Genomic DNA, 25,587 nt, shown 5'->3' on the forward strand with positions numbered 1-25,587 from the left:
CCCATGGGAAATGGATCCTGGATCCACCAGGGATCAAAGAAGGCCGTTGGATCGATCCAACTGGATCAAACCCTAGATCTGACGGCCAGGGTGCAAAACCAGTGGACCAAGACTGAACCAGACCGGTTCAGTCACCTATATATAGGCTGGTGGACCGGTCTAATTCATTCTTACCATTCGTTTCTCTCTCTTCTCTCAGATTTCTCTCTTCTTCTCTCTGAATCCTAACTTCGCCTGAAACTGGGGAGGACGGCGGAGGAAGATGAAGATTCATCGGAATCTTCATCTTCTCCGACGAACTGATGCTAACTTTTGAATTAATTACCCATAAATGTTCGTCTTCCTCCCTAGTTTACGGATCTATGACTGTTTTTGTGAAACTGTGATGAAAACGAAGTAGATCGGACTTTGAACTTTCGGTTTCTAGGGTTTCAAACTATTTCTAATCTTCTTCGAAACTAAACCCTAACTTAACCTATTTTCTATGCTGATTACGAATTTGAACTCTGATTTGGAAAATAAACGGTGAATCTTCATGAATTACATTTTTAGGGTTCGGTTTCAAAGTTCTTCAAAATCTTTTCAAGGTTTTCACTTCGATTCGCCGTTTATTTCTCACTACGAACCTTCGATGATGATCATAAGTGAAAACGAGAGGGTTCTTATGTGTTTACCTGAATTTGATTGGAGATTCGAACTGGATTCTTCGGAAAACTTGGATCCTGGATGTATTCTTGATGCTTCTGGTAAGTTTTGCACGGAAACTGAAAATAAATCAGTTCTTCATCCTCTTCTTCTTCGCTGGTTCAAATTCTCTTTGATCTTTCTTCTTCTCTTCCTCAAATTCTCTGTCATCACGCTGATTCGTCCTCTGGATGATTCGGCGTTGGAATTGCAGAGTCTTACAGTTCGATGATGAAGGTTCGCTTCGAACCTCTGAGAACTTGCGAAACAAAACGTTTTTAATTCGAACTGTTTTTGTTGCCAAATTCTGGATTTGAGCTTTATGTGATGAAGTTATTAAGAATTTGTGATGGATTGGTTCGAATTTGTGAGGAATTGGTGTGATTTTGTGTTTGTTACGGTGGTTGAAATTCTATTACGGTGGTTTTTGTGGTGGTTGGGATGTTGGTTACGGTGGCTAGGGTTTCTGAGATGAGAGAGAGAGTCTGTCAGAGTTTTTATGTTGATGTGTCCTTTTTGGAATGGTGAATCCCCTGTGTATTGATGACTTGGCCCCTTTTATAGGCTGCCATGTGGCCTTTGACCCAATGATATTCTGACATGTGTTCCTGGACTTTGGACTTGACTTTGGACCAATCTGCAAATTATAAAAACTAAAAGGACTATTCTGCAAATAACAAGATTATAAGGACTAATATGCAAATGTCAAAAAAAAGACTAAGGAACAAAACCTAAGACTTTAAGGGACCAGAATGCAATTGTTAGAATTTTTAGGGCTAAAAATTGAAAATTAAAATAAAATCGAATTAAAATTTAATAAATGGGAAAATAACGTAAAGTGAAACGATTAAAAACAACAAAATGGACTAAAACGAACCAATTACCTAAATGAGGTACTTTAAAGTAACCTCTCTCTGCCAAAATTTCGTGTGAAAAGACCAAAATGACTCAGATGCAATTTTTTGAAATGGATTTTGACATAGAATGGAAACAAAGACTTATTCAAACTATTTGAAAGGACTCAAACAATTTTCAAGGACTAAAATGAGTTTGGATACAGGAAATGACTAAAATACCCTTTTTCATGAATTTTGCAATTAATATTGAAATAAGATGCAGAGAAAGATGCAATTGATCAGAGACAAATTTAAAATGCAAGAAAGATGTTTTTGGATGACTTGAAATGCAAGAAAACATGGACAAATACACAGTTGAAAAGAATTGTAAAGCTAAGTTGAGAGATAAAGCAGAGTAAAATGTCAGTGTAAACAATAGTAAATTGGCAATAGGAGTAATAGACATATATCAAAGATGAAAGGAAATTTTGAACAAGTATTTTTAGGTCCAAAATTAGGGTATAACACTCACAGCTTAAACTCTATACCACAAACAACATTTTTCCTCCCTCAACCGCCAACACCATCTGCAAATTAAAGATAAATTAAACTATATAATCCTTCTAACCCCCAAACCTCCTTCCTCCTGTTTGAGACAAATAATGTCCCAATTTATCCAAGATATTTTCCTATTTTCCTCACCGGCCCCTAAAAAAAAGAACTAAAAATAGATTCAAGGGAAGTAATGATACATGTTGGAGCCTTGAAGAAGAAAAGGAAGTAGACTGGGAGAGAGAACAAAACAAATTTTAGAAGAACCAATCAGTCACCTAGAGATAAATTGCGACTCTTCTACCCAGACAATCTAGAGATGACTAGCTCAATCAAAAGTTTCCAAAAATTCAGTTTACGGGCGTCACCGCCAATAGGAAGACCCAAGTAAAAGAAGGGAACATGACCAATTTTACAGCTCAAAACCAGAGAACCCTCATTCAACCAAGACTCTGAAACATTAATACCAACAAACATGCTTTTATGGAAGTTAACTTTAAGGCCGGAAGTCATTTCAAAAAGCAACAACAAGGCCTTTAGAGATCGAATATTAGCCTAGCTTTTATTTCTAACTAACAACGTATCATCAGCAAATTGTAAGTGAGAAATATAGGCATTAGCTGTTTGGCCCACCTTGTAACCAGAGAATAAATTAGCACAAACTAAAGCACTCATCATGACATTAAGACCTTCCGCCGCAATTAAAAAGAGGAACGACAGAAGGGGGTCACCTTGACGAAGACCTTGTTCAAAATAGAACTCGTCTGTTGGACATACATTCACTAACACAGAAGCAGATGTTGTGGTGACACACTCCATGATCCATTTATGCCATAAAATTGGGAAATTCATTTTCGTTATAGCAACATTAAGGTAATCCCGGTCCACAGAATCAAAGTCTTATCAAAATCTACTTTTAAAAGTAATAACTCTTTTTTCGAACGACGAGTAGCATACATTATCAATTGAATGAATATAATATGTAAACTTTTACTTATAATAGTGATTGGAGGATGTACATCCTGACAATATTGATTATAAAAGTTTATGAAGAGAGATACTCCATACATCCCAGAATAACTGAATCATTTGCAATAAAATATTGTCTCAAAATAACTGACCCATTTCACTTTTCAATGTAATACACCATCCGTTTCAAAATGAGTGTCGCTTTAGCCAATTGCACACATATTAAGGAATGGAATAAAGTAGTCAAATGTCATAGCAATTTTACCAAATTATCCTAATCAACTATTGGTTTGTTTTTCCTTAAAGAAAAAATAATACTTTGGAAGTAGTGTAACATAGTATTAATTGAAGGGTACAATTGAAAAGAAAAAGTTATTATTGCATTGAAAACTGAAAGCGACATTCATTTTGAAACAATTTTTTTGGCTAAAACGACACTCATTTTGAAACGGAGGGAGTATTAATTACTCCCTCCGTCCCAAATTGTAAGAAAAAAAAAATCAAATCACACTTATTAAGAAAACTAAAACATAAGAATTTGGAGTATAATTTTTTGTGTTTTCTTTGAAATAAGTTTCATGGGAAGATGTAAAAACAATTTTCATTGACTATTAATTATGGAGAAAACGGAAAACAGAGAAAATTGAATGTAATTTGCATTTTTTTTTTGGTGAAGGAATGTAATTTGCATTTAATTTCATGAGAATAAACAAAAGTTTTTCTTGGAAAAGATGATTTAAAAAAAAAAGGATAATTTTTGCTTACATTTTGGTACAAAAAAAATGAGTTTTTTTTTTTTTGCTTACATTTTGAGACAGAGGGAATACTTTTTCCAATTATACACTATAATTAATACTAATTTTATGATTTTCAATTCAACATCCTCCACTTTGCATTCATGGTAACGGTGAATGCACTCATACTTGACAAGGACACTCAAAACTATTTTCATTTCTCTTTCATTTATATATTTTTCTTAATATGTGTGAAATGAACAAAAGGTTCACATATTATGGGACGGGGAAGTAAGATGTTTGGGCACAATTTTTAAGGAATGATTAATGAGTTGATTTTAATGATAAAATAAATATTTTTATTAATCATAGTTAGTGGAGTAATAAGTTGGATTAAATTCAATAAATAATAAAGGTATCATAGTGAATAAATAAATAAATATTATATTATTTTGAGATAAAGAAAAAAATACTAAGGAGATAATTATTTTGAGACAAATGGAGTATTACTTATAAGTCGGTTTTACAAAGAGAAGTTACATACAATATAAAAACCTACTACCAGATAGCATCTTATCTTATCTTATAGATCACAAAATTGAGATTGTTGAAAAATGGAAACACCACATGTGTTAATCTTCCCATGTCCAGCACAAGGCCATGTAAACACAATGCTCAAGCTTGCTGAACTTCTTTTAATTCAAAATCTTCACATAACTTTCCTCAACACTGAGTACATCCACAACAGACTCATTAGTTTGAATGATGATATTCAAGCTCTTTTAGAATGTTACCCTAAGCTTCAATTCAAGACCATCTCTGATTTTCAAAATAAGGAGAAGCATCCTGGATTTGGAGAAAACATTGTAGATGTAATTTCCTCCATAAATATGTATGGTAAGCCTTCTTTAAGAGATATTATTGTCTCTGAGAAAATAAGTTGCATTATTTTGGATGGAGGTTTTGGTGACCTTGCTACTGATTTGGCTCATGAGTTTGGGATACAATTGATTCATTTTCGTACTGTTGCTGCTAGTAGCGTCTGGATTTATTTCTGTATGCCCAAGCTCTTGGAGTGCAACGAGATTCCCATTAGAGGTATACTACGCACTCTGAAACTGCTCTTAGAATTTTAATTATAATTTTTTTCTTCTTTTTAATTTCCCCTAATTTCTTGATTTAATTATTATACATATGCAAGGCCAAACTATATAATTTATGTAGTCTACTGTTCTTAGAGTTTTTGGCTTATTTTGATACACATTGCACATAATGAATATGAAACACTTCTAATGTACATTGCACATAATGAATGTAAAACACTTCTAAAGTGAATGTTATAGACGAACATCTTGGGAAAATACTTAATTGGACACAAAAGTTTGAACACTAATTTTGAGTACACGTACATAATTGAAAAAAATGTAGAGAGAGAAAATATTTAAATTGTACAGTATTTCTTTTTTAAATAATTAAATGAAATATACTTTTGTGTGTGGGTGTCTAAGTGATGTGTTTAAAAGCTTGTGCTCAAACAAGTCTTTCTTGAACATCTTGTACGTTAGATCTGTTTGGATTGGCTTAGCTTACGTGGGCTTATATACTATCATAAGACTTTGTAAAAGAGATTGGGTAAATCAATAAATACAGCTTAATACAATTTCATAAGTTGCCTATGTCATAATTCAATAAGCTCCCACCGCGAGCTTTGCCTTTTCTCATTCCACATATGCCTTATTTTATTTAAACTTATCTTTTATTCTATTAGGAATTTTAGAAACACTCTCTTTTTAACATTTTCTCTAATACTCACTCTAAGCAATTTATGTGGTTCTCACTACTTTATGTGAGATCTATTTCCAAAATATAAAACATACATAAGTTTTATCTAATAAAAGCGTAGGTATTTAAGAGAGTGTTCACAACAGATTGTTAGCTAGCGCTCATCTTATTTTATACACCTTTCAATTTTTTTACTTAATAAACTTATCTACTACTATTACATACAACAATTCAAAACTTTGGTAGTTCGTATATTTATGCAAATAATATGAGTTATATGTGTGTTTTGGTTGTTTAATTTATAGGCGACGAGGACATGGATCGCATAATAAGAAACGTGCCAGACATGGAAAACATAATTCGATGTAGAGATCTTCCACGTTTCGGTACATCAAACAAAATGGACCATATCGTTTTAGATAAAGTTTTACAACTAACCCAAGCATCACTTAAAGGCAATGGAGTAATACTCAACACATTTGAAGATCTAGAATCCCCAATTCTCTCCCAAATTCGTCTCCACTTCCCCAAACTCTACACTATTGGCCCACTTCACCACCACCTCAATACCATGAAAAAAACAACATCATCATCTTTCAACTCCAATTTCTTCAAAGTGGATAGAACCTGCATGACATGGCTCGAATCTCAACCGTTGAAGTCAGTTGTATATGTTAGTTTTGGAAGCACCACAACAATGACAAGAGAACAAATACTTGAGTTTTGGCACGGTTTGTTGAACAGCAAAAAAACATTCTTGTGGGTGATTAGACCAAATATGGTACAAGAAAAAGGACTAATAAAAGAACTTGAGGAAAAGACTAGTAAGGAGAGAGGTTTGATTGTGGAGTGGGTTCCACAAGAGGAGGTTTTGTCACACAAGGCAATTGGTGCTTTTTTGACACATAGTGGATGGAATTCTACTTTGGAGAGTGTGGTTTGTGGTGTGCCTATGATTTGTTGGCCTTATTTTTCTGATCAACCACTTAATAGTAGGTTTGTAAGTGAGGTTTGGAAGCTTGGATTGGATATGAAAGATGTTTGTGATAGGAATGTTGTTGAGAATATGGTGAATGATATTATGGTGAACAAGAAGGAGGAGTATTCAAAATCTGCTACTAAAATGGCGGATTTGGCTTCCAAGAGTGTAAGTCCCGATGGTTCCTCCTACAACAACCTCCAAAATTTGATTCAGTATATAAGGTCTATTAGCCCATAAAATATGAGGCTTCCCCTGCCATTCTCCTACTAAAAACTTCTCATATTTTTATGTCTATCAACATCACAAAAAGAAGTATGTACTTGAAATACATACTTCAAAAACATCGAGGGACGGAGACAATATCTTCATAACATAATTTGATTATTGTCTTGTCTCTTTTGTATTTTTTTTATCAACATTTCATTTGTGTTCAATTACTTTTTAGTTTATCGAATATGAGTGGTTTTGAGTCATTTTTTGGTTAAGAATCATCTATCTGCATAATATTTTCTTCTCTTTTGATACAAATAAGTGGCTTTAACATATATAAAGTTTTTCTTTTGTGTTTTTTTTTGTGTGTGTGTGTGATTTCATTGTCCAAGTTCGACATTATTTTGTCTGTGTGTGGGCATAGTTGATTTCTCGTCTTAATGAGGTGTTCATTTAGTTCAAATTGACATACTAGCTTCGATAATTGCAGATTCAATCAATGACTTACGTCAACGCTGCATATCCTAAGATATTAAGTTGGGTGATAAAAGTTTGTTCGCATATGCTTCATTTTTGTTTTTTGCGATGTCAAATTTATATTTGTTTTCGATGTTCTCTATCAATTTGAATGAATGAATATAATTTACTTTTTAACAAAAAAATGAAGGTAAATTGGGGTAGTTGTGACAGAAATATAAAGTTTTTCAAACCCCTTTAAATTTATAGGTTTATATTCTTTAAACCTTGAATTTATACTACATATTTTGAATCTAGAGTAATGGTAGCAACACTCTCTTTAATACTCACTCTCTTATTTGTTTAAATCATTGTGGGTCTACACTTTAAAAATTGAACTCCCACAAAGTGGTGGACATACAATGATTTTATCCAATAAATGAGTGAATGCTAAAGTGAGTGTTGCAAGCATTCCTATTTGAATCTTTACTACGTATTTTGATCAATAATCTATAATTGTTTGCATAATTTACTTTTGGGGCAAATATCTGCATAATCAATCACCATGTTGATGCAAAATAGTAAAGATTTAAGAGTGAATCATCAACTTCGTCCTTGAATTTTCACGAATAGGCCAAAATCGTCCTCCAATTATGAAAAATATCAAATTAGTCCCTGAATTTGTTAGATGTCTATCAATTTAGTCTCTCCGTCCAAACTCTCCATTAGTGGTGATGAGGTGCTTCCTGCATGATGTGATGGGTTGTACACGTGTCATCAAGTCAGCCACGTGTACAATGACCATTTTGATTGAAAAGCAATAAATTTCATTTGAACTTTTCACTTTCATTTTTTTTTCTTCTTCTGTTTTTCCAATTTTACCCCTCTCTTACCCATTCATCTACATCTTCACATTTCATTTAGACACATCAAACAACTCCTTGACTCTTCTCTTTCTCGCTAAAACCATCACCATCTTCATCTCTCCAAAATCATCATCATCTTCATCAATCAATGTTGGAAAATATTGTGTATTGAAGGAGATTTCGTCGTTTGTTAAGGAGATTGAGTTTTGAAGAAATATAAAAGTTATTATCAGCATGGAAGTTCATTAGACAGTGTATGCACTTTAAAATGGAACAAGCAGATTGCTTATATTGTCACACCCCTGCTGTTGAAGACATAGAAAGGAAAGCACCAACAAAAATCCCTTCTGAAGCTTTACCATCACGTAACTGCAAAATTGCATACAATCAGTGTTGTGTGCAAGTGTGAGTTTATATGCCCCACATCGGATAAAAGAGTAAAGGTTGAACACCTTATAAGTAAGAGTGTGGTGTCTCTATTGCTTGTGCGATTGTTCTAGCCTTGATGTGGGCGGTCCCCCGACCGAGCTCCCCCAATGACCCAACAGTGGCATCAGAGCTCGGTTCGACGAAGGGTACGACCAAGGTAGCCGGTACGACCAAGGTAGCCGGTCCGTTTGCGCAGAAATCAGCAACGACGGCACAAGCAGTGTCGGTCCGTTTGCGGAGAAACCAGCAACGGCGATACATGCAAAGTAAGAGCTTTCGCTTCAAGGGGAGCATGATGAATAGATGGACTCACACTTGAGGGGGAGTGTTGTGTGCAAGTGTGAGTTTATATGTCCCACATCGGATAAAAGAGTAAAGGTTGAACACCTTATAAGTAAGAGGACCCATAAACCCATTGCCTTAAGGTTTTAGGTAAGAGTGTGGTGTCTCTATTGCTTATGCGATTGTTCTAGCCTTGATGTGGGCGGTCCCCCCGACCGAGCTCCCCCAGTGACCCAACAATCAGAACTATAGCATTCATCAGAACTATAGCATTCGAAATGTCATATGGAAAAGTCCACGTGATCATATGGAAAAGTCCACGTCATATCGAAATGTCATATGGAAAAGTCCACATGATCATATGGAAAGTGACCCAACAATCAGAACTGCAGCATTCATCAGAACTATAGCATTCGAAATGTCATATGGAAAAGTCCACATGATCATATGGAAAAGTCCACGTGATTCATCAGAACTATAGCATTCGAAATGTCATATGGAAAAGTCCACATGATCATATGGAAAAGTCCACGTGATCATATGGAAAAGTCCACGTCATATCGAAATGTCATATGGAAAAGTCCACATGATCATATGGAAAAGTCCACGTCATATGGAAAAGTCCACATAGCATTCGAAATGTCATATGGAAAAGTCCACATGACATTTCATTTAAAGTGGAAAAGTCCACATGATCATATGGAAAAGTCCACGTCATATGGAAAAGTCCACATAGCATTCGAAATGTCATATGGAAAAGTCCACATGACATTTCATTTAAAGTATTAAAGTAAAACAATGCGCTTCCATGTCATATGGAAAAGTCCACGTCATATGGAAAAGTCCACATAGCATTCGAAATGTCATATGGAAAAGTCCACATGATCATATGGAAAAGTCCACGTCATATGGAAAAGTCCACATAGCATTCGAAATGTCATATGGAAAAGTCCACATGACATTTCATTTAAAGTATCATTTCATTTAATCATATGGAAAAGTCCACATGATCATATGGAAAAGTCCACGTCATATGGAAAAGTCCACATAGCATTCGAAATGTCATATGGAAAAGTCCACATGACATTTCATTTAAAGTATTAAAGTAAAACAATGCGCTTCCATGTCATATGGAAAAGTCCACGTCATACGGAAAAGTCCACATAGCATTCGAAATGTCATATGGAAAAGTCCACATGATCATATGGAAAAGTCCACGTCATATGGAAAAGTCCACATAGCGTTCGAAATGTCATATGGAAAAGTCCACATGACATTTCATTTAAAGTATTAAAGTAAAACAATGCGCTTCCATAATATCCATTAAAACTGAAATACACCAAACACAGTCCACATGCACAAGATGATATTTAAAGTAAAACACTGCGCTTCCATAATATCCATTAAAACTGAAATACACCAAACACTCAAATTATTTTATCAAATTATTTTATCAAATTATTTTATATGAGAGATGTTAGATCAAAAAAAAAGAATCAACATCACACATGCCTTCTCCTTTGATTAAATTACTATGTTTATCATACTAGTATATTTAAGCTTCAAACTTGAGAAATATGAGTACGTATATCTTAATGTAGTACTTATTTCCCCCATCTATGTCACCTTCAAAAGAAAATGCAGAAAATGTTGTTGCTGAAAATGCTGAAATTGTTGTGCCATGAAATGCAAAAAAATGTTGGAAATGTTATGCCAGGAAATGCAGAAAGTGCTGGAAATGTTGTTTCAAATGCTCAAAATGTTGTTGTAAATGAAGTAGTGCCTCGACAGATATGACTCTTAAATTTTAAGGATCAATTTGCTAGCAAGTGTAATAATTTAAGGACTGGTTTGTTTGAATATGTTATAATTTAGGGACTGATTTGATTGAAAATGTAATTGCAGAGTGTTACTACAAGGAGGTAAAGCATTAGAGGACCAATTATTTCAAATGAGATGCTTAAGCAAACACCACTGAGGGGTCCTGCACCAGCACATCCAACTGCTCCTGACGTTATTGGAGTACCATATCCAAGTTATGGTCCATCTGATTCGACTCAACCTAAATTCATGGAGTTTATCCCAACCCCCAGATTTCCAAAGAATTGATGCTTGATGGAAACATATTTAAAATATGCTTTTGAAAATGTGATATTTAGACTTGTTTGAATTATGTCTAGTTTAGTTTATTTTTGCCTATGTAATATTTAAGACTTATGACTTGTTAATGCCCCATAGTTGGGTTGCTTTTGCCTATGTAATATTTCAAACTCAAGACTTATGACTTTTGCCTAAGTAATATTTCAGGATCAAGTTGTGTCTTTTGACTTTTTTACTTTGTTTTGCACATATATGCTTCAAGGATCAAATTGATATCTGTTTAAATAATTTAAGAACTTATTTGATGGGTTTTTAATATAATGTAGGGATCGATTTGATAGTTAGTCATATAATTAGGGTTTGAAGTTTTTTGAATTGGGGAAGAAGTTACCACTAATTATTAGAAGAAATTTTGGAAATTTTGGCGTGTAGATTACAGATTGTAAAATTAGGGTTCCAATTTTATATATTTGGAAAAGAAATAGCCGTTGGGGAAGAAAGAGCAAAGCATTTTCTGCAAATCAAACAATTTAGTCCTTAAAAATTTTGGTCACTATTGGCCAAATTAGTCCCTGCTTGTGTGGTATCTGACATGAAGCCATGTGAGAGGTTAACGGTCACGCCAGCACCGTTAACACCCAAATTGGACGGAGGGAATAAATTGATTGACATGTGACAAATTCAAAGACTAATATGATATTTCGCATAATTGGGGGATGATTTTGGTCGATCCTTGCAAATTCAAGGACGAAGTTGATGATTCACTCAAAGATTTAACTTTAAAAATGAACAATGTACGATTGTGTAGTGGTGTAAAAGTATTTTTTACTAGTAGATGTGAAACAAAAGCACAAATCTCTTAACAGTTAAGTGTTTATTTAGAAATGTATAAAATTGCAATGTCTCAATGAGTTGAAGCAAATGTTATTTTTACAAGCAATTTTTTTATTGAAGTGGGTATAAGGGTACTCAAAAACCCATTGCAAGAAAAACTGCATAAAATTCTCATACAATATGTAAACAAGATAATTCACTATTAATTACATGTCATCTTATGTTATTTTTACATATTTTTCATTCATTTTATTCGTGATTTGACTCAAATAGGAGGAGTTTTAGATAAGTTGTTTATGGTTTAAGGAATATTTTAGTCATGTAATTTTAGTTCTTCCCTAAACCAAACAATTTTTAGGTGTTTATGGTTTTGAAAAAAATATATTTGGGGTACCTAAAAAAGAGAAGAGAAAATATAAAAAATAAAATATGATTGGTGGAAAAGTAAAAAAAAAAAAAAAAGTAACATGAGTGTAACAAATATTTTTGGTGGATTTTTTTTGGGTGGTGTTACAAAGAAAAAAGAAATAGAAAAAAGGAAAACACTAAACACTACATAGCTAGTTTGTCTCTCAAAAGGAGAGACTCCAAGCTATCTGGAAGATGATCCCAGTGAGCTGAAGAAGCGGAATGGCCACCCGTCTTAGCCATAAAATTAGCACATATATTTTGCTCCCTTGGAATATGAACTAAATTGATAGTCACATGGTACAATGTATGTGAGATTTCTAGTAACACAGAGGCATACACATGCAAACTTACATTTGTCACATTGAGAATAAGATCTATCGCTTCCAAAGAATCACTCTCACAAATGAAGTGTGTATAACCGAGAAAATAACAAATTGCAATCTCAAATTGAATAGCACGAAGTTTCGCTAAGTCTATCTATCAAAGTATAAATTTCATTCTTAAAGTTATTAGGTTAAACTCTTATACATAAAATAGTAAATTCTTCTTCAAAAAAAAAAATAGTAAATTCCAATGATTGGACATCAATGAAGTGTGTCATTTTTTCTTATATAAAAGTAATAGAAGTTGTAAAATTTTATCTTTTTATTTAAAAAAGTATAGTAAATAAATGTGTAAACATTGATAAAATTGGAAGGAAACAAAAAGTTAACACCCAATATTCCGGGTGGCACTTTGGTGCCATTAATGACACCATACCATTAGATCTCCACCACACACACATCACACACACACATCCACAATGTTTAGGTGCCATCAATGGCCAGGATGTAATGGCACGGTGCCATTAATGGCACCCAAGTATTTCCCCTAATATTCCCCACTATATACACACGTTTTTGTTCAATAAAGTCATCAAGATATTTGTAACAAAAAAAAAGAGATCAAGATATTTTGTACCAATGGACATACATCCCCACAACATTATATGGATGCAATATCATGTTATAGGTCTTTAAGATCGTTGGAAAATTGAAGAAATCAATGGATATACAACCTAAGAAAAAATCCTTACCACATGTGCTGATCTTCCCATGTCCAGCACAAGGCCATGTAAATCCTATGCTAAAGCTAGCTGAACTTCTTGCTATTCAAAATCTCCATATAACTTTCCTCAACACAGAGTACATCCACAACCGTCTCATTAGTTTGAATGATGATATTCAAGCTCTTTTAGAATGTTACCCTAAGCTTCAATTCAAGACTATCTCTGATTTTCACAGTGAGGAGAAACATCCTGGATTTGGAGAAAAGGTAGGTGATATAATTTTGTCACTGAGTTTGTATGGTAAGCCTTTTTTGAGAGATATAATTGTGTCTGAGAAAATAAGTTGCATTATTTTGGATGGAATATTTGGTGACCTTGCTACTGATTTGGCTGCTGAGTTTGGGATACAATTGATTCATTTTCGTACTATTAGTGCTTGTTGCTTCTGGGCTTATTTATCTGTTCCAAAGCTTTTGGAGTGCAATGAACTTCCCATTAGAGGTATATATAACTCTGAAACTCCTCTTAGAGTTTTAATTAACAGATTTTTTTCTTTTTAATTTTCACTTAGTTCTTGATTTTTTTTTTGCCAGAATAATTGAGTAAAAAATGTTCCACTCAAAACACCATCTTATGGATCTAGTAGGTGAGGCAGTAGTAAAAAATGTTCATTTTATCATGGATAAACATATGCCTCTTTACTTTTCCTTTAACTAAATAGTTAGATAAAATCCTAAGTAAACTAACTAAAGTACGGGGTGTCCACTTATGTGAGTTTTCAATAACTATTGTCATCTATTCTAGGTAGAAAAATAAAAATAGCTTCACAATTTTTTTTAAATATAGACACATATGCAACCTTTGAATTAACTAGGTATGCTTGTTATAGGTTTCTTCTAACGCAACAAAATGTAGGGGTGTAAGTGGTTCGTACAAAATCGATGAAATCGAAAATCCAAATCGAACCAAATCGAAAAAGTATTCGACCATGTTTGTTTCGGTTCAAAACCAAACCAAACCAACCTAAACCGATCTAGTTTGGTTCGGTTCTCGGTTTTTTATTTTGAAATCAGAAGAACCGATGAACCGAACGGATGCTAACCTCACTCCCTATTTTAGTAATATTATCCCTCCTCACAAACACTTATGATTAAGCTCAAAGTTAAAGGCCAACATAAAATACTCCATAATTCATTCACTTTCTCCCATCATCATCTCATCTCATCACTCACACTCTATTTTGTTTCTACTAAACAAGAACACTAGCCACTAGTCACACCTAACTCATCGTTCCTCACCACCGCTAGGATCGTCCATCTCTTGTTAGTTTTTTCATGTTAGTTATACAAAGTAGTTTGAAAAATGGAGAACATGGAAAACAAAGTTCTATGAAATATTTGAGTATGTTGTATGCATGAAATACAAATTTGTGAATATATTAATTTTTTTAATTGTATTTTTAAACATACCGATCAACCGAACCAATCTAAACCAAACCAAACCGGCTAGTTTGGTTCGGTTTCTTTTTTGAAAAACAGAAAAAACCAAACCGATGAAGATTTCATTGGTTCAGACAATTTTTTGACCAAAAACCGATCCAAACCGAACCGTTACTTCCCTGACAAAATGTATTTATTTTTTTTCAATAACTTTTTTTTGTTGTAACTTTTGGTACATAGTGAATATGAAAAATTTCTAACAGTCAATGTTATAGATGAATTTTGCTACACATTGGTACATATTGAATATGAAACACTTCTAACAGAAGGTGTTATAGACTTTAATTATGGTTGACAAAATGTGAATAAATGCGACTGATGCAAATAATATGGTTGTATATTTATTCAAATAAAATGAGTTATACTAGTGTTCTGGTTAAATTTATAGGAGATGAGGACATGGATCGCATCATAAGAAACGTGCCAGGAATGGAAAATTTGCTTCGATGTAGAGATCTTCCAAGTTTCTGTAAAATGGAAGATACCATATTAGACAAGGTTGTATTTCTGACCCAACAATCACTTAAAGGCAACGCATTAATACTCAACACGTTCGAGAATCTAGAATCCCCAGTACTCTCCCAAATTCGTCTTCAAGTCTCCAAACTCTACACCATTGGCCCTCTTCACCACCACCTCAATACAACAAAAAAATCATCATCATCATCCAAGAGCAATTTCTTCGAAGTGGATAGAACTTGCATGGTGTGGCTCGAATCTCAACCATTGAAATCAGTTGTATATGTTAGCTTTGGTAGCATCACCCCAATGAAGAGAGAAGAAATCATTGAGATTTGGCACGGTTTATTGAATAGCAAAAAACGATTTTTGTGGGTGATTAGGCCAAACATGGTTCAAGAAAAAGGACTATTGAAGGAGCTTGAGGAAGGGACTACAAAAGAGAGAGGAATGATTGTGGGGTGGGTTCCCCAAGAGGAAGTTTTGTCACACAAAGCAATTGGTGCTTTTTTGACACATAGTGGGTGGAACTCTACTTTGGAGAGTGTGATTTGTGGAGTGCCTATGATATGTTGGCCTTATTTTGCTGATCAACAAATTAATAGTAGGTTTGTGAGTGAGGTTTGGAAAATTGGATTGGATATGAAGGATGTTTGTGATAGGAAGGTTGTGGAGAATATGGTGAATGATGTTATGGTGAATAGGAAGGATGAGTTTGTTAGATCAGCAATGGATATGGCTAAGTTGGCATCCAAGAGTGTGAGTCCTGATGGTTCCTCCTACAACAACCTCCAAAATTTGATTCAGTATATAAGGTCTACTAGCCCATAAAATATGGGGTTTCCCCTACAATTATCCTACTAAAAACTACTCATATTTTTATGTCTATAAACATCACAAAAAGAAGTACGTATTTGAAATACATACTTCAAAAACATTGAGGGACAAAGACAGTATCCTCATAAAATAATTTGATTATTGTCTTGTCTCTTGTATTTTTTGTCAACATTTCATTTGTGTCCAATTACTTTTCAGTTTATCGAAGATGAGTGGTTTTGAGTCATTTTTTGGTTATGAATCATCTATTTGCACAATATTTTCTTCACTTTTGATGCAAATAAGTGGTTTTCACATCTATCAAGTTTTTCTTGTGTATTTTTGTGTGTGTGATTTCATCATCTAAATTCGACATTATGTTGTTCGTCGTCACCGTTTTGTTGAGGTGTTCATTTAGTTCAAATTGAAATACCATCTCCGATCAATTGTAGATTCAATAAATGACTTGGACGTTAATGTTGCATATCCTGTGAAAAGATTGTGAAATATAAAGATGTTATGTATACTCCAAAAATGAAAGGTTGAGTGGTTCTTCCTACAACAACTTTCAAGATTTGGTTGAGTATATAAGGTCTACTAGCCCATAAGATGTGAATTTTGCCATTTAATTCTCCTACTAAAAACTTCTCATATTTTTATAAGTGTGTATGAAGATCATAAAAATAAGTATTTGGACGTGAAAAAATTGATGGTTTTTTACCAAAAAAAATTTGGTTGTTTTTTTGAACTTATAAAATGATAGTGAGAATGGAGAAAGTAGCCTTGTAAAATTGTTTAGGTAGAATAACATTTTATGTTCCCTTCACTTAATTTCAGATGATAATTTGGTTTTATTACAAAATAATATCGATTTGATTATTTATTTTTCTCTCATAATTTTGATTCTTTAGGTTCATATGTAAACATAGATGAAAATTAAGTTAAGAGATCACAAAAATAAGTAAAGATTAAATCGTTATTTGAAATTAAGTTAAAACAACATGTAAATAATTTTGTCAATGACTTAATCATTGTTTTTTTTTGAGGTCTTAATCATTGCGCATTCTCTTTTGTATTTGTTCATCAACATTTCACGTGTCCAATTTGCTTGTTTAGGTAAATTTGGGTATGGTGGTCCAGATTGCTATAGTATGGAGTTTTGTGATTTAGTATTGTTATTTCAGTTTTGTCCTTTTATGTCATAATAACTTTTTTTGTCGTAGAAAATCTTTTAAAATCCTTCAATTGATGTGAATTGGGTATTCTGGAATTGCCAAGGTAAATCTATTGAGTCGGTGGGATCATAAGGAATTGTAGAGATTAATAATAATTGACCATATTAAAGTATGTATACATTTTTTTTTTCTTCCATTGCTAATAACACCTTTTAGTTTTTTTCTTCCATTGCTAATAACACCTTTTAGTTTTAGAAGTTTCGACCGAAAAAGAAGTTTGTTAGGAAGTAAATATCTTAAACGTGAGTTTAGATTATTATTTTTTTAAACAAGTCAGAATGGTATATATCACCATAAAAAACAGTCTGCTCTCTAGCATAAGGTGGAGTAAAATAGTGTTACATCACGGGTTGAAAGAAAAAAATAGAAAAAATCAGGCAAGACCCAAACAATCAAAAGGGTTGTTTCAACCACATAAAATGACCAAAAGAAAAATTAAAATTTCGAGCTTTCAGCCATCAATAGGTAGAAACTTTCACTTTATCCATCAGCTTCGAAATAAATTTAGCTTTATTGTTAAAGAATCTATTATTCCTTTCTGTCCACAACCCTGAAACACAACAAAGCCATATTAGCTGCAAAAATGATCGCCGTCGTTTAGAACATCCTGTAGAATAAGCAAACCAAGTGAAATGGTCGTTAATATGATAAGGATCCGCGGAAGAAACACCAGTCCAATCCCTAACGAGCTGCCAAAGAGTTCCAAAGACGGGGAGTCGTCTGCAATAATGTCACGCCTAACCAAGTTATCCTTTGTAGGCCAACTATTGCGATGAAGACGCCACACGCAAATAGAGACCTTTAACGGAACACTTTTAAGCCAGATGTCTGCGGAAACTGTGTCATGAATGTGCATCTCCTGCCTCGTAAGCATTTGATACATACCACAAACCGGTATACCCATCGCCCACACTAGGCCGCCACAACGATCTATCTGAAATAGTACCCTGCAAAAATACATCAGCAAACAAAGTCCTACGCTCCATAGCTAATCCCTCCTCCCAAGCTAGCAATCTACCTATAAAAGAGGGAAATAAATTGTTTTGTTTTTTATTTTAAGGAAATCAATCGATGAATTAACCTTTTGTGTGTGTAAAAGGTGTGAAATAGTCTAGCCATAAAAAAGGGGCATTGTAAGAAATTTGTCTCTACTAAAAGAGGCTAAATTCTCAAACCCCAAGAAAAACCTGTATTCGAATTTCAACTAATGAAACATTCATATTTGGTGTTAATCACGTCTCAAATAAGATTATTTTTAGTGGATAGACCCTATATAAAACCACGAGAAAAAAATATTGTCCACTAAAATAAGATTATATTTAACAAAGAGACCCTATATAAAACAAAAAAAAAAAATATTGTGCATTCAAATATGTGCCGCAACATATAAATGACTTGCAATTTTCCATAAGAAAAAAAAAGTATTGACTATTCAAATAGGTGCCATATTTTTTGGTTACAAATATGTGCCATATCATACTAATGACTTGCAATTTTCCATCATATCAATTGCATTAGCCTTTAAATAATAATATATTTACTTTTTTTATTTGGTTCAAAATATATTTAATTTATATCTATGATTTGGGTTTTCTTTTTTATACATACGTCTATTTACATATTGTCATGTATTTATTTTAAAAATAAAGCTTTTGTTTAGATGCAAAAACTGACATAATTATTTTTATTTTAAAAACTAACATAGCAAAGTGACATCATGATGGTCAAATTAAAGCAGTCGTATCGACTTTAAGATTGTGATGACAGGTAATCTTACGTTATTTTCAGTATGTTTCAATCATTTTATTATGATGACAGGTTATTTTACGTTATTTTCAGTATGTTTTTCAATCATTTTAGTAGTGATTTGAGTCGATCAAAAGGAGTTTTAGACGATACGAGGTATGGATATGTTTTACCTTGTATCCTCAAATTCGTTTTGATAACCCAACTAAACTGGGTGAGGTTGTTGCCACCTTGGATTACTCTGGTATGGGTTCCTTAGATTTCTTGTATATGCAACCCAAATATTTCACATGCTCGTCTGATAACCCCAAACTTGTCGGAATGCATGCACCACTTGCATGAGTTTGTTCGCATAAGTCACACCCTAAACCTTTTGATGAGATTTGAAATAGAGTCTTTGCTTCTAACTTCTTTGAGATGGTTTCAATTTGAATACTAGAAGCCTTCTCACCCCAAACCTTTTGCAAGTAAAACATCACGAATGTTTAGATCGATCATACCTTCTTCTTTGGGGAAGCTTCCTTATCAGTGTATGGATGATATTCATTTAGAAAGCTCTTGTATTTTTATGTCTGACTATATGTTATGACATATTCGATACTTGGTGTGATTATTATAGTACAATTAAGTGTCCTTTGAATTTTATCATATTGAAGCTATACTTATTTGACAAGGCTAATTATGTGTTTTTTATCAATAGAATGACAATGTTGTGGGGATCATGTATGTAATGTTTTTGGTTTTGTTATATATTCAGATTCAAGGAAAAAACACTAATGCAATGAACCAATTCCATAGTTCATTAATGATGATCTAATTAAAGTCCCATCAATGATTTGTATAGACTGACCCAACATAAAAATTATTGACGTATGGAGAATTGAAACCTTAGATCTAGAGAGAATTACACTACAGAATCCTAAACCTAACTTACCAAACCAACCCATAAAGAGTATTAAATTAAATATTAATTACACAACTCAATCGTAGAATCATTGTATTTTTCAGTATAAATATCGATCTTTGACATATTAATAAGGTTTGATAGTTCTATTTAGGGTGAATATTTATTTCATTTTTTTCTACGGGTAATGAACTTTGTACCTACACTTACTTTAAACAACAATTACAGCATAAACAATCTATCAAAACAACAATTACAGTATAAACAATCTATGAAAACATCTAAATCATGCATAATTTACAATTTTCTAACCTAACCTAAAACTAACATTTTGCTCAAAATTATAAAAACTAACACCGTAAACAAACTACAATGCATGTAAATAGGAAGGAAAGAACTTGTGAATTAATTGAAGAAATTGGGCTCAAATTCGATCAAATGAAGTTTGGACAAATTTGGAAGTTATGTTTTTAGTGTTTATGTTTCTGGAAAATGGAAAAGTGAGGGTTCTGTTCTTGTTTATTCGCAGAACTCAACGGTAGTTAACTACCGCTGAGTGCCAGCGGCAGTTAACTGCCGCCGATTTGCAGAACGGTAGTTAACTACCGCTGGGGGCATTTAAGTATTTTACTTGTGTCTTTATGAAGTTTTTTATGTCAAAAAAGCAATTTTCTAATTTTTCGAGTTAAACTGGCCGACTTGTTTTGAGAGCTCTAAATATATGTAAAGCTTGGAGTTCGAATCCCGGATGCTAAAAAAAAAAATATACCACCAAATTAAAACCCGCTTGCAATAGTTTATGTACCATGTTTGTGTTCAATAAAGACATCAACATATGTCGGTCATATCAAGTACTAATCATTATCCACCACTCAAAAATCATCACAAATCGGCATTATGAATTATGCAACCTTATACACATATAACTCCACAACATTATTTAGATGCAAGAAAGTTATAGGTCACAAAATAAAGATTTTTTCTGAAAAATGGAAACACAGCCTAAGGAAAAATCTTCTCCACATTTGCTAATCTTCCCATGTCCAGCACAAGGCCATGTAAATCCAATGCTAAAGCTAGCTGAGCTTCTTGCAATTCAAAATCTCAACATAACTTTCCTCAACACTGAGTACATCCACAACCGTCTCATTAGTTTCAATGATGATATTCAATCTCTTTCAGAATGTTACCCTAAGCTACAATTCAAGACCATCTCTGATTTTCACAGTGAGGAGAAGCATCCTGGATTTGGAGAAAGGATAGCAGATGTAATTTTATCACTGAGTTTGTATGGTAAGCCTTTGTTGAAAGATATAATTGTCTCTGAGAAAATAAGTTGCATTATTTTGGATGGAATATTTGGTGACCTTGCTACTGATTTGGCTGCTGAGTTTGGGATACAATTGATTCATTTTCGTACTGTTAGTGCTTGTTGCTTTTGGGCTTATTTATCTGTTCTAAAGCTTTTGGAGTGCAATGAACTTCCCATTAGAGGTATATAACTCTGAAACTCCTCTTAGAGTTTTAATTAACAGATTTTTTTTTTCTTTTTAATTTTCACTTAGTTCTTGATTTTTATTTTTTTTTGCCAAAATAATTGAGTAAAAAATGTTCCACTCAAAACACCGTCTTAGGGATCTAGTAGGTGAAGCAATAGTAGATAATCTAAATCAGTTATTATAATGTTGAATTATTTCATCTTATCATGGATAAACATATGCCTCTTTACCTCTTTACTTTTTCCTTTAACTAAATTGTTAGATATATGTCTACAAATCCTAATTAAACTAACAAAAATACGGGGTTCGAACCCTAACTTATCTACTTATGTGTGTTTTCAATGACTATTGTCATCTAGTCTAGGTAGTAAAATAAAAATAGCTTCACATATTATTATTTTTTATGTAGACACACATGCAACATTTGAATTAACTTGGTATGTTTGTTTTAGGTTTCTTCTAACGCAACAAAATATATTTAATTTTTTTCTATAACTTTTTTTTTTGTAACTTTTGGTACATAGTGAATATGAAAAACTTCTAACAGTCAGGCAGTGTTATAGATGAATTTTGCTACACATTGGTACATACTGAATATGAAACACTTCTAATAGAAGGTGTTAATGTGTTATAGATGAACATATGATCCATATAGAGTTGATGGTGAGAAAATGTGAATAAACGTGACTGATGCAAATAATATGATCGTATATTTATTCAAATAAAATGAGTTATATGAGTGTTCTGGTTTAATTTATAGGAGATGAGGACATGGATCGCATCATAAGAAACGTGCCAGGCATGGAAAACTTGCTTCGATGTAGAGATCTTCCAAGTTTCCGTAAAATGGGTGATAATGATACCATATTAGACAAGGTTGTACTTCTAACCCAACAATTAATAAGGCAATGCATTAATACTCAACACGTTCGAGAATCTAGAATCCCCAGTTCTCTCCCAAATTCGTCTTCATGCCCCCAGACTCTACACCATTGGCCCTCTTCACCACCACCTCAATACCACAAAAAAAACATCATCATCATCATCCTCATCCTCCAAGAGCAATTTCTTCGAAGTGGGCAGAACTTGCATGGTGTGGCTCGATTCTCAACCATCAAAATCAGTTGTATATGTCAGCTTTGGCAGCATCACGACAATGACAAGAGAAGAAATACTTGAGATTTGGCATGGTTTATTGAATAGCAAAAAACCATTTTTATGGGTGATTAGGCCAAACATGGTACAAGAAAAAGGACTGTTGAAGCAGCTTGAGGAAGGGACTACTAAAGAGAAAGGGATGATTGTGGGGTGGGTTCCACAAGAGGAAGTTTTGTCCCACAAAGCAATTGGTGTTTTTTTGACACATAGTGGATGGAATTCTACTTTGGAGAGTGTGGTTTGTGGTGTGCCTATGATTTGTTGGCCTTATTTTTCTGATCAACCACTTAACAATAGATTTGTAAGTGAGATTTGGAAGCTTGGATTGGATATGAAAGATGTTTGTGATAGGAAGGTTGTGGAGAATATGGTGAATGATGTTATGGTGAATAGGAAGGAGGAGTTTGTTAGATCAGCAATGGATATGGCTAAGTTGGCATCCAAGAGTGTGATTCCTGGTGGTTCTTCCTACAACAACTTTCAAGATTTGCTTGAGTATATAAGGTCTACTAGCCCATAAGATGTGAATATTGAAGGTGAGAAAAACACAAGAAAGGGGGGTTGAATTGTGTTTTGAAAAATTCTTCGTTTCTCCTAAAAACTGAACACACTGATCAGAAGCTAAGTGAGACAGCTTCTGAAGTGATAATCAGAATCTAAATGCAACGGAATAAAACAGAGAGAGAGAAGAAGAACGACACAAAGCAATTATACTGGTTCCTTCCACAATCCGGAAGTAGTTCAGTCCCCCTTGCACTTCCAAGGAGATTGCACTAAGAGTAATATCTGATTACAATTGCTCAAGCACACAAGCAAGAGACTTCCTTTGCTCAAGCACACAAGCTAGAGACTTCCTTTGCTCAAGAACACAATCAAGAGACTTCCTGCTCAAGCACAACTGCAAGAGACTTCCTAACTAAACAAAATTACACAGAAAATTGTTTAAGGTTGAACACTTGATATACAATCAGAGGTGCTCACAATACAAATCAGATACAGACTCAATGGACTTAAGAATTTCTAAGATATGACTTTGAGACACAGAAATTCTAAGTGAATGCAGAACAATTTCAGCAGAGGTTTGGCACTTGTAAAAATGTTGAGAGTCTGTCGTTCAGCATTAGCGTTCTTGCATTACCAAAACTCTAAGTCTTCACTCCTTTATATAGAGGTGTGAAAGAGACGTTGTGAAATTGCCAGCACACCAAAGAGTCGTTGTTTGAAGCTTGATCTTTCACCAATGATCTTTTGCCTGATTTGGTTGTTGTCCTATGAAGAACCAATTTGAAATCCATTCCTTATCCAAAGGAACATCTATGCAGGCGAAGCCGTATTCTGGAGCTGTTTTCTTGTCTTGTAGCGTGGACACAAAACAGAGTAGTGGAGAATGTGGTTGTACAGTTCGTACAATAGTACAATGTCAACGCTTTCGTCCAAATTGCAAGCACATGCCTTCAAACACCTTTGAAATGACCGTTGCAATGTTCCACTAATTTTCTGCTATGTTTTTGAATCCAATAGACAGCTTTTGCAATGTAGATTCTTCAATCTTTGAATCTTTTGCAAATTCAGTTGATCTTCAGCTTCTGGTGAAATGACTTCTGATGAGGCAGCTTCTGATGATGCAGCTTCTGCAGCTTCTGATAATGTGGCTTCTGGACCTCTTGTCTTCAGGAGCACTATTTTTCAGGAGCACTGTTTCTTCAGGAGCGCTTTTACTATCTTCAGGAGCAGCTTGACTTCAGGAGCGCTTTCCACTTTCAGGAGCGTATTGCCTTCAGAATCGTCTAAGCTTCATTTTCTTTTGCTCTTTATTTGCTCATTCAGAACCAATTAATGATGTAACTTTTTAACTGTGGTCCTGTACACTTGAACAAATATTAGCTAGTCCAATTTACAATTTTTAATACCTTGTTATCATCAAAACTCTTTGAGGTTCATTGTTAAACACATTTTGTTCCAACAATCTCCCCCTTTTTGATGATGACAAACAATAGTATTTAAAATTTGTCAATTGTTGTTAATCTAATTAACGAGTTGACTTTGGGGTTTCTGAGGTTTGTAAGCTCAGAGTCTGAGGTTTGTAAGCTCTAACTCCCCCTGAGTCTGATAGTCTTTAAGGTGAGGTTTGTAAACTCCCCCTATGTTCTATCCAGGTTAATTGAATTCATTTTTCGCACAATAATATCAGAGCTTAAAAAAATTAAAAGAATTGACTTATAGATAAGAAGAATGGTTCAATTAATTTTTATTTGAAATTTGATACTCCCCCTTTTTGATACACCGTTTTAAGGTTAAAAACAAAAAAGGATAGAAATTTTCAAAATTTTCAAATATTAATTAATGGGGCTCAGAGCCTTTAAATACTATCACATATACTCCCCCTTTTGTCATTAGCAAAAAGACATAAACAAAAAGAAGAGATGAGAAAAACATAAGATTAAAGGTTCAGAGCATAATTCAAATAAATTTAAAGCATTTTAACCATCTTCAAAAATTAAATAAACAGGTCATTGCAAGCATTATTATCAAAGCAAATAACAACACACATGATATAAACAGTTAATGATATTCAGAAGCAAGAAGAATTCAGAAGCTTATAATATCAGAAGCGAAAAGAAGCTGAATCAAAAGCAAAGATGAACCAAGAATATCAAAAGCTTAAAAAGATAGAAAGAAAAAAAATCGACTATGGGTTTGGCTTATTTCTCTAAGATCTTCTTTAGAAGCTCTTGAACATCAGCATACTTCTTGTCCATCTCCTTTTTGTAGTTGTCTTCTCTGATCTTGGCTTCTTGCATATCAGTTTCCAATTTAGAGATCTTCAGCTTCTGCTCTAGTAGCTCTGTTTCAAGCCTTTCATTTTTCTTCTTTGAGCTTCTTGTTCTCCTGAGCTAGAGCCAGGTTAGGTGCATCATTCTTCTCCAGGATCTCAGAAGGAATAATCAGATGCAGCTCCTTAGGCAGGAATTCATCAGGTTCTCTGCCTCTGATACTGAGTGGATTCTTCACCCAAGTACCAAGAACTTCAACATCTCCAGTATTCTCTTCTATTCCATTCAACCAATCTTCCAGCTTCTGCTTGGCTTGCTCTTG

General features: G+C 33.8%; 2 protein-coding genes and 1 pseudogene across 3 annotated transcripts; all 3 read left to right on the forward strand.

Annotated features, from left to right (window-relative positions):
* The first annotated feature begins 4,350 nt into the window (after positions 1–4,350).
* LOC146920874 (7-deoxyloganetic acid glucosyltransferase-like) lies at positions 4,351–7,012 on the forward strand. Its single transcript, XM_085714308.1, has 2 exons — positions 4,351–4,873; positions 5,863–7,012. The coding sequence occupies exons 1-2, from the start codon at positions 4,390–4,392 to the stop codon at positions 6,774–6,776; spliced, it is 1,398 nt and encodes a 465-aa protein (XP_085570434.1). The 5' UTR covers positions 4,351–4,389; the 3' UTR covers positions 6,777–7,012.
* A 6,132-nt stretch (positions 7,013–13,144) lies between these two features.
* On the forward strand, positions 13,145–16,342 carry LOC146920875 (7-deoxyloganetic acid glucosyltransferase-like). The gene is made up of 2 exons (XM_085714310.1): positions 13,145–13,676; positions 15,063–16,342. The coding sequence occupies exons 1-2, from the start codon at positions 13,172–13,174 to the stop codon at positions 15,962–15,964; spliced, it is 1,407 nt and encodes a 468-aa protein (XP_085570436.1). The 5' UTR covers positions 13,145–13,171; the 3' UTR covers positions 15,965–16,342.
* Positions 16,343–20,782: 4,440 nt separating this feature from the next.
* Positions 20,783–23,011, forward strand: LOC146920876 (7-deoxyloganetic acid glucosyltransferase-like; annotated as a pseudogene). Its single transcript, XR_015011936.1, has 2 exons — positions 20,783–21,328; positions 22,094–23,011. The product of XR_015011936.1 is annotated as a 7-deoxyloganetic acid glucosyltransferase-like (transcript).
* Positions 23,012–25,587: the final 2,576 nt, after the last annotated feature.

Source organism: Medicago sativa, chromosome 5, assembly GCF_051527215.1.
Source record: "Medicago sativa cultivar Bolivia chromosome 5, Bolivia_mono, whole genome shotgun sequence".
Taxonomy (NCBI): Eukaryota; Viridiplantae; Streptophyta; class Magnoliopsida; order Fabales; family Fabaceae; genus Medicago; species Medicago sativa.

What these genes read in the sequence shown, in the direction of transcription:
- LOC146920874 (XM_085714308.1), top strand. Translation starts at nt 4,390, where the DNA reads ATGGAAACACCACATGTGTTAATCTTCCCATGTCCAGCACAAGGCCAT. An exon ending in CAACGAGATTCCCATTAGAG is followed by an intron (nt 4,874 to 5,862) that starts GTATACTACGCA and finishes TTTAATTTATAG; the next exon opens with GCGACGAGGACATGGATCGC.
- LOC146920875 (XM_085714310.1), top strand. Translation starts at nt 13,172, where the DNA reads ATGGATATACAACCTAAGAAAAAATCCTTACCACATGTGCTGATCTTC. An exon ending in CAATGAACTTCCCATTAGAG is followed by an intron (nt 13,677 to 15,062) that starts GTATATATAACT and finishes TTAAATTTATAG; the next exon opens with GAGATGAGGACATGGATCGC.